This window comes from Nicotiana tomentosiformis, chromosome 5 (assembly GCF_000390325.3).
Source record: "Nicotiana tomentosiformis chromosome 5, ASM39032v3, whole genome shotgun sequence".
Taxonomy (NCBI): domain Eukaryota; kingdom Viridiplantae; phylum Streptophyta; class Magnoliopsida; order Solanales; family Solanaceae; genus Nicotiana; species Nicotiana tomentosiformis.
This window is the reverse complement of record NC_090816.1, coordinates 128,678,653-128,688,870: the sequence shown is the minus strand read 5'-3', so window position 1 is coordinate 128,688,870 and position 10,218 is coordinate 128,678,653. Positions and strand designations below refer to the sequence as shown.

Here is a 10,218-nt window from a genome sequence, read left to right as displayed (position 1 = left end):
ATAATAATTTTTTTTTTCAGTTTAATTATATATTATCCGGAATCACTTATGTGACTAATCAAGATTCAGAGGATAGATCTACTTAGGGCGTAAACCACTCTTTATCAGCGAATTGTACTCCTATATTATATGGATAAAAGTTGAACATTGAAATTAAATTGAGTTCATCTTAGAGACTTAGACATAGATATCGCATTGTCGTGTGATCATTTCTTTCCTAATCTATAGAAGATCTAAATATGTTTTGCTATAAGTACATGGCATGTTTCAATATCTAATTCAAAAAGGAAATTACACTAAAACCAAATCCTATAAAAACTACTACAATAGTAAAAATTTATAAGGGAAAAATAACGACCCAAAAAAGGACAAGACTCTTGTTGTTACGTATCGTTTCATAACGTATCATATCGTATTATACTGTATTGTTTGATGAATATAATATTTGGATAGGTCGTATCATTTGCCGTTATTTCATGATGTCATGCACCAATAATATGAAGAATAAAACTTGCAATATTACTACGAAAAAATAGGATATATAAAAGAGTGTAGGGTAAAGTATAAAATATGATTATTTAATACTATGAAAGGGCAAGATGAGAGAATAAAACTAGGTAACGACACCATCACACCAAATCCGTCGTTTCATAAAGTGATACTTTTTATCGTTACGTAACGACGGATACAATAAAATTTAAGTAACAATCAAAACAAATATTGTATTTAAAGTAACAACACGATATGATAAAATAAGTAACAACCATCCAAACAAGCTGTTAAAAAGGTAGAGAATAATATATCCATATGTAAGCCTTATATTGTCCTTTTGAATTAACCAAAATCCAATTATCGAAAAAAAAATCAATTAAAATCCAATTCAAAAGGGTTTTATCTCCACCTCCCATTTCCCTCCTTTTTTTCCTCCGTTTCCAATTATTTCTCAAATTTTCTTCCTCCCACCACTTGCCACTCTACCCATAAAAATAGCCAAAACCATATAGTACATAAGTACATGACCACCAGTTTGAAGTGAATCAGTCAATGTTAAGGTTTTCAAAGAACAGAAGGCTTCACTCAACGAGTGACAGATTTAGTTGTGTGACATTACCAAAAGGTAAGAAACTTCGTGTCGCGACTGTTTTAATGCATGATCAAGTGAACTTTTTCCTTTTATACGTGCTAAATTCTTCTAATTTTGATGTCAAATGCAGATCACAACATCGTAGTTGAAGCAAGTGCATTCGTTATTTTCATCTCATAATATATATTTAACGTGAGTATTCTTTAAATCAAACGTAAAGTATTATTCCTTGCGACAGTGACACTTTGTATCCATTACCTTAAAGTTTTGAATTTTGTTTTTGCGAGTGGTAGTTAATGTCGACTCTAAGTAATTCTCCCCTCCCTATCACCACTTCCGCTACTGCTACCGCCACCACCGACCGCCGCCGCCGCCGCCGCTTCTCACTCTCAAAATGGAAAGGTGCAAAACTAATACCACTAGCAATATCATTAGCCATAGGCATACTCTTCCGCTTTGCGGTACCAAAACCCCACCAACTTTCCACTAAAGCGTGGCAACTTTTAGCCATTTTCCTTACAACTATCTGCGGCCTGATCGTTAGCCCATTGCCAGTGGGTGCGTGGGCATTCCTTTGCCTCACGATCGCCGTTATAACAAAAACCTTAACATTCGCCGCAGCATTCGCTGCATTCACAAATGAAGTTATTTGGTTAATTGTTGTATCATTCTTTTTCTCAAGAGGTTTTATTAAGACTGGACTTGGTGATAGAGTTGCTTTGTGTTTTGTGAGTTGGCTTGGGAAAAATACTTTGGGTTTGTCTTATGGTTTGGCTTTGAGTGAGGCTGCAATTTCTTCTGCTATTCCAAGTACAACTGCTAGAGCTGGTGGTATATTCTTGCCTATTATTAAGTCATTGGCTGTTACTGCTGATAGTCACCCAAAGGATGATTCTTCTAAGAAACTTGGTGCTTATCTTATTCAAGCTCAATTGCAGGTTAGCTTTAATTTATTGTTTACTTATATTCACTAACTTGTACTAGTATGTTTTATGAATTTAACTTATATATACTAACAACATATTTTTACACTATTTGTTGACTAGACGACTTGCTTTCTTTTTCGGAGTTTAAATTTAGTTCATTGACAATGTTTGTTTCTTACACTGTAAGGTCAAATTTACTTATAACAATAGGTAACTCTTCATAAAATAGGTAGCTTCTTCATAAAAAATTAGTAATAACACTTTTTACTAATGATTATACATAGTGGGGGAGAATGTGTAACATGCTATAACACTATGTAACAATATGTAACATTCGAATGATTATACCTAAATTAGTAACACGCTATAACAATATGTAACTTCTTCATAAAAAATTTCACGTTACTAATAACACTTTTTACGAATGATTATACATAGTTATTATTTAGATGATCTGATATTATAAAAAATAAATATAATCATGTACAATAACAACAACAAAACCCAGTGTAATTCCATAAGTAGGGTATGAGAAAAGTCATGCGTACGCAGACTTTACTACTACTTTGTAAAGGTAAAGAGACTATTTCCGATAGAAACTCGGTTCATTAAATATAATTATGTATGTTTGTAACAATAAGAAGACAGTTTAAATACTATTGTTTTAATCATAACATGAATTTGGTATATGACTCAAAGAGTAAACAAACTCAACTGTAAACTATGTTGCTCGGACTCTAAAAAATGTCGTTGGATGCGTGTTGGATCCAGCAAAAGTAGTGTACTTTTGGAGGATCCGATACGGGTGCGGCAGCATTTTGGAGAGTCCACGCAACATAGACCGTCACTATATACTTCTTTTCATTTATTTTAATATTCAGATGTTTAATATTCTGTCTTGTATATTTTAGTTCCATTTCTGATAATTCCTATCACTAATGCTATTTATGTTGTGATGCATTTACAGGCTTCTAATAGCTCAAGTGCCCTATTCCTAACAGCTGCTGCAAATAACTTATTATGTTTAAAATTAGCTGAGGGGTTAGGAGTGAAAACATCAAATAAATGGCTAACTTGGTTCAAGGTTTCAAGCTTACCAGCAATTATATCTCTTCTAGCAAGTCCAGCTATTCTATACAAGATTTTCCCTCCAGAAATGAAGAACACACCAGATGCTCCATTAATGGCTAGAAGGAAGCTAGAGCAGATGGGTCCCATCAAAAGTGATCAGTGGGTTATGATGATAGTGATGCTTGTAACTGTTGCATTATGGATTTCTGGGTAATGTTCAAATACTTATGTTTTTATGTGTTTTCAATCTTCCTTTTGGTTGTGAATGAGTTTCATTGACACAAGAAATGTATTTTTTTGTCCCCAATATAGCCTATGTTGCTCGGATTCTCCGAAAATGTCGACGAGTGCGTGTCGGATCCCCCAAAAATAGTATATTTTTGGAAGATTTGACAAGGGTGCAATATTATTTTGGAAAGTCCGCGCAACATAGAATTTAGCATAAAGGTAATACAAAATCAAGTTATATATACTGGTGAATGTGCTATCTCTATATTAGATGGTGCAATCACTATTTTTAACACTCAAGAAGAAAATTTTCTAGTCTTAGGTTCTCATGGTTAAGGAAATAGACTTTGGGTCTAACTCAATCTTAAAAGCGGAATGTGTTGTTGTGTCCTTATATGATTTTGGACAATCATTGTCTCAGGATGTAAATTTAGTTTGGGGTTAAATTTAGCCCAATTGTTCATTTTCTTAACATGGTATTAGAGCCAAACGAATCCTTATTCTTTGTTTACCCTATGTTAGGCTCCCATATTATGTTTTTGTTGCTGCAAATGTCCAGCATGGGGTTTGCTGAGGGAGGGAAGGATGTTAGAGTATCCTACATTATTTGAGAGAATGAGTTGTTGTCTCCTTAATATGGTCTCGGGCGACCCTCACTCATGAACTAGATTCTGGGATTGAGTTATGATCGAGGTCCATTTTCTTAACAATCAGCATGATCTTTACTTCTTTAGATTTCCTAGAACTGCAATAAGGAGGGAGGTAGTCTGATGCATAGAAGAACATTTCTTGTTCCAAAAGATTAGAGCTTTTGTTGTGTTTATATATTAAATACATGTGCTTCATATCCCTCTGCTCATGACCAGATTAACCTGTGCACTAGTCTTAAAATGTTGCCATATTTCTTTTCTTTATTTCTCTATTTCATTGTAGCCTATGAAGGCCGGGAGCCTTGGAGCAATGGTTAAGTTGTCTTCGCGTAATCTATAGGTCACGGGTTCGAGCAGTGGAATCAGCCACTGATACTTGTATCAGGGTAGGCTGTCTACATCACACCCCCTCGGGGTGCGGCCCTTCCCCAGACCCTTCGTGAACCCGAAATGCTTTGTGCACTGGCCTGCCTTTTTTTCCGTCATTGTAGCCTATGTTTGATAATGAAACAACTTTCATTTAATACAGAGAGGCTCTTGGGCTAGCAAGTGTTATCACAGCAATGCTAGGATTGTCACTACTTTTGGCATTTGGAATACTTACTTGGGATGATTGCTTAACTGAAAAATCAGCATGGGATACCTTAGCTTGGTTTGGAGTTTTAATAGGGATGGCAACACAATTAACTACTCTGGGAGTTGTTGCTTGGATGTCAAATGTTGTGGCTAACTTCCTCAACTCTCTTTCACTACATTGGTTTGGAGCATTTTGTATACTTCTAGGAACATATTACTTTATTCACTACTTGTTTGCTAGTCAAACTGCTCATGTGGCAGCTTTGTACCCAGCATTTCTTGGAATGTGTTTGGCATCAAAAATTCCTAGTCTTCTTGCTACATTGTTATTGGGATACTTCAGTAATCTTTTTGGTGCATTGACACATTATAGCAGTGGTCAAGCTGCAGTATATTATGGAGGTATTTTCTTTAAGTATATTTGATAAATTATCTCCATTAAGATTATGAAGCGGAGCCTCGGAGCAACAGTAAAGTTATCTTCATGTGATATATAGGTCACAGGTTCGAGCCGTAGAAGCAGCCACTAATGCTTGCATTAGGGTAGACTGTCTACATCACATCCTCTTGGGGTGCGGCCCTTCCTCGGACCCTGCGTAGACCCAGAATACTTTGGAGCAACGATAAAATTGTCTCCGTGTGACCTATAGGTCACGGGTTCGAGCTGTGGAAGCAGCTACTAATGCTTGCATTAGTTTAGACTGTCTACATTACACCCTCTTGGGGTGCGGCCCTTCTCCGGAATCTGCGTAAACGAAGGATGTCTTGTGCGTCGGGATGCCCTATCTCCGTTAATGGGAGCCTTGGAGCAACGGTAAAGTTGTCTACGTGTGACCTATAGATCACGGGTTCGAGCCGTGGAAGCAATGCTTCTATTAGGGTAGACTGTCTACATCATACCCGCTTGGATGCGGCCCTTCCTCGGACCCTGCGTGAACGCGGGATGCCTTGTGCACCGGGATCCCTATGTCCATTAAGATTATCTCTAAGCGGTCTAAGATAACAGTTATCTATATTTTGGTAACTGTTCTCTTTTCATTTGCTTTTTAGGATGTTGAACTAATTAATCTCATTTTGTTGCTCTTCTTTGGCAGCTGGTTATGTGGAACTACGCGATGTCTTCAAAATGGGCATTACCATAGCTCTTATTAATATTGCCATATGGGGATTAGTAGGAGCTGGCTGGTGGAAGATTCTTGGCCTTTACTAAGACTGAAATACGCAAGTGAATCTTGTGTTGGAAAATATGGCAATATTAACAATAGAAGAACAGAAAAAACTTATTGAAATAAATACTGTGTCGTGTCAAACCACTATCTTAAAAGCGATTTCAGCCAAGCTTAGGTGCAAATCGTTGAGATCGGTCGCTCCCGAAGGTTACACGACACTCCCAAACACGTGCACTCGTGATGGGAAGTTTGGAGTTTTGCATAAATACAATTGCCCAGAAGCTTATCGAAGAACGAGAGAAAGAGAGGAATGTGTTTCCTCGTTAGTACTGAATAGAAATCAAAATCTGTATATATAAGTAAGGAGGCAACGACTGGGTAGTAATAGCCAAGATCTGAAATGGCTATAACGTTAATTGTGTTTATGGTTTAATGTCAGGAATGACATAATGACTGCTTTTAATTCCAGGAAATGAACCTGGTAAGCATGCATTTGGAGATATTTTTTGTAAACTCAAAATATCAAAAATAGTTTTTTCCAATACATGACTTGGATTGGGCCTCACATATATCTCTTGCGCATGGGTTACCATTATATGTGCTTGTTTATTTCAAAACAGTTTGATTGGTACAAGAGGCTATAGTTTATTAATTTGATTGGTACAAGTATCTGAGCTTGTTTATTTTAGCTGATTACCATTCAGTTTCTCATGCTAAGCCTTGTTGCATCAGTAGATTAAAGATCTTTTGATGCAGTTAATTGTTAGTGTGGAATTTGACCTCTAACTGCATCTTAAACAAGAAAAGTTCTTTGATTTGACCAATTTCTGAAATCCCATCAGTTGGACATCTTAATAACTACCTCTTTATGGAAAAATTAGCTTTAATCTTTGCATGACTTGTTAGAGCTCAGTGATGGTAATTAAAGATACTATAATAAGCCCTCTGGCTGTTGCCTTCGGATTGACACCTACTTTAGAACCATCCGTTCTTGATGAGTGAACCACATGGATTGAACTCGCACGTGGTAGATTCACAATCCACTACCTTGATCCATTTGGCTACATTCGCCCTGAGGTACGCGCTACCGAGGAAGTCAGGGGACGCGTGTGAAGAGGTGGCGGACACCCTCTAAGTTGACCACCCTACTCTCTGTTGGGAAAAATAATAATCCCGCCCACGAATAATATCCACGACAAATAATAATAACACAAGAGAGTAACAACGACACCAACTCTTTTAATGGGTAAAATACAATACCCGAGCGGAGCAATATAACCACTATAATATTACAACTTAGTAGTGTCAAGAGACTACTACAATCCTGAAAGAATTAACACTCTTTATTTAAAACACTTCACTACAATATTACTCGCACTCACTATTTATCTCACATACTACAATCTGTGGATTACTCTCTCTAACTTCTATTGCTTCTCTCTTATTTTGGTGTAATTGAAATAAAGAATGGAGACCTCTATTTATAGTAAGAGATGACATTCAACTACTACAAAGAAGATGTCTTGTTGTTGATTTAGTCCTATAATTTTTCAACAAAGTTAGACACCTCCCATTTTCTTCAACAAAGTTGTCAATAAAGTTAGGCACCTCCCATTTTCTTCAACAAAGTTGTCAACAAAATTAGGCATCTCCCATTTTCTTCAACAAAGTTAGGCACCTCCCATTTTCTTCTTTGTTTTTCTTTAATATGAGCCCCACAAATCTCTCCCTTAATTTTAATTTTTCTTTTTCATTCCAAGACTTGATCTCAATCTCTAAAAATTCTCAAACTTAAGAGGCTTTGTAAAGATATCTGCAGCCTGATCATGAAACTTCACATATTTGAGCTTGACTTCCTTCTTGGCAATGCACTGCCTTTGCTTGTAGCCTTTAGCTACAAGTCGTGCCTTGTATCTCTCCAGATCTCTATCAACATTCTTCTTTGCCCTGTATATACATTTAACTCCAATTGCACGATGACTCTTGGGAAGAGTTGTTAACTCCCAAGTGTTGTTCTTCTCTATTACCTCGATCTCCTCCTGCATGGTTTGTCTCCACCTTTTGTCTTCAACAGCTTCATCAAAGTTCATTTGTTCACTATCAGCAAAGAGACAATATAAAAAATCAAAATTAGTAACTTTTTTTGTGTCCTCATAGAGCTCTTGAATACTCCTTGTCCTTTGCGGTTGTTCATTTAAACTTTTTTGAGAAGGGGGAGATGCAACATTTGTTAGAGAAGGAGGTGGAGTTGTATCCTGCATAGGTTCCACGGTCTCTAGTTCTTCTTCATCACCAAAGTATGAAAGAAAATCATATGAACTTTCTTCCTGAGCTTCCCAGTTCCATGCCAATTCTTCATCAAATGCAACATCGTGACTTACCACCATCTTGCCGCTACTTGGGTTGTATAGCTTGTAGACTTTTGAACTCGTATTATAGCCAACAAACACATGATTGACACTTCGATCGTCAAGCTTCGCTCTCCCTTGATATGGCACATGAGCATAGGTTATGCTCCCAAAGATTTTCAAGTGCTTGACATTTGGCTTTCTTCCACTCCATGCTTCTTGAGGGGTTTGATCTCTAATATTCTTTATTGGAGACCTGTTGTTCAAATAAACTGCACAAGATACAGCTTCTGCCCAAAAATTTTTGGGCATATTTTTAGCTTTTAACATACATCTAGCCATATTAAGGTTCGATTCTTTCTCTCTGCAACTCCATTTTGTTGGGGTGAATAAGGTACCGTTAGAGGACGACGAATTCCATGAGATTTACAAAAGTCATTAAATTCTTTTGAAGTGAATTCGCCTCCTCTATCGAACCTTAAAGCTTTTATTTCATAGCCACTTTCTTTTTCTACAAGTACTTTAAAATTTTTAAAAGTATCAAAAGCTTCAGATTTTTGGTTCAAGAAATAAACCCAAGTATTTCTACTAAATTCATTATTAAAAAGTAGAAAGTATTTACTTTTACCAAAGGAAGGTGGATTGATTGGTCCACACACATCAGTGTGAACAAGCTGAAGCGGCTTGATTGATCTTGACATGGCCTCCTTTGGAAAACTCCTCCTTGCATATTTTCCAAGAAGACAAGCTTCACACAATTGATTGGGATGACTTATTGATGGTATCTCATGCACCATGTTCTTTTCTCCCATTGATTTGAGCACTTCAAAATTTAAGTGCCCAAATCGCATGTGCCAACACCACGATTCATTTTGCACATTAGCCTTCAAACACTTTGCATCAATTGTCTTAAGATTTAGAGAGTGCAACGACTCAACCGGTCATTTTGATTTTTAGAACCCCGTTACCCTAAATAAAACTTTCCGTATGTGCTTTAAATGATTTATGACTTGTGAGGATGGTTGGTTCGGGATTTGGAAGTGTTTGGGTTAAAATCGGAATACTTGGTTCCTTAAGTTGGCTTTAAAAGGTCAAGTTTGACTTTGGTCAACATTATGAGCAAACAAACTCGGATCAGTGTTTTGACAGTTTTGGTAGGTCCGTATCGTGATTTGGGACTTGGGAGTATGCCCGAAATCAAATTCCGAGGTCCTTAGCCCGAGATATGGAATTTTGATAAAACATTAAAATGTTAAAGTTTAAATAGTGACCGAATGTCTAATTATGTGAAACGACCCCGGAATAGAATTTTGATGATTCCAACAGCTCCGTATGGTGATTTTGGATTTATGAGCGTATTCGAAATTTTATTTGGAAGTCCATAGTTAAATTAGGCTTGAAATGGCTAAAAATAAGAATTTAAGTTTGGAAGTTTGACCGAGAAGTTGACTTTATGATACCGGAGTCGGAATTCAGTTCCAAAAATTTTTATAGCTCCGTTATATCATTTATGTCTTGTGTGTAAAATTTGAGGTCAAACGGAGTTGATTTGATAGATTTCGACATCGAATGTAGAAGTTGGAAATTTTAAGTTTCATTAAGCTTGAATGGGAGCATAATTCATGGTTTAAGCGTCGTTTTATGTGATTTGAGATTTCAAATAAGTTCGTATGATGTTTTAGGACTTGTTGATATATTTGGTTGACGTCCCGAGGGCCTCGGGTGAGCTTCAGATGGTTAATGGATCAAAAGTTGGACTTAAAACAGTTGCTGCAAATTTTCCTTTCTATTGGAAATTATAGCCCAAAATCGAGGCCCAAAATCGTGCTCACAAGATCGAGGCTGAGGATCGAGGCCGAGGATCGAGGCTGTGGATCGAGGTTGTGAATCGAGGCCGAGGATCGAGGCTAAGGATCGAGGCTTATAAAAGAGGGCATTCGTCTCATTCTCCATTTTTAACAAATTGGAGCTTGAGTAGAGGCGATTTTTGATAGATTTTCAAGGAAAAGACATTGGGGTAAGTGATTCTAACTTGGATTTGGTCTATAAACATAAATATATTATTATTTTCACCATTTAATTAGTGTTTTGAGATTGAGATTTGAATTTTTTTTAGAAATCTCATAGAAACGAATTTTTGAGATTACGGTATCGATTCGGAGTCGG

General features: G+C 36.8%; 1 protein-coding gene across 1 annotated transcript; it reads left to right on the top strand.

Annotated features, from left to right (window-relative positions):
• The first annotated feature begins 1,055 nt into the window (after positions 1–1,055).
• LOC104087226 (dicarboxylate transporter 2.1, chloroplastic-like) lies at positions 1,056–6,246 on the top strand. The gene is made up of 4 exons (XM_009591638.3): positions 1,056–2,022; positions 2,978–3,291; positions 4,489–4,937; positions 5,630–6,246. The coding sequence occupies exons 1-4, from the start codon at positions 1,381–1,383 to the stop codon at positions 5,743–5,745; spliced, it is 1,521 nt and encodes a 506-aa protein (XP_009589933.1). The 5' UTR covers positions 1,056–1,380; the 3' UTR covers positions 5,746–6,246.
• Positions 6,247–10,218: the final 3,972 nt, after the last annotated feature.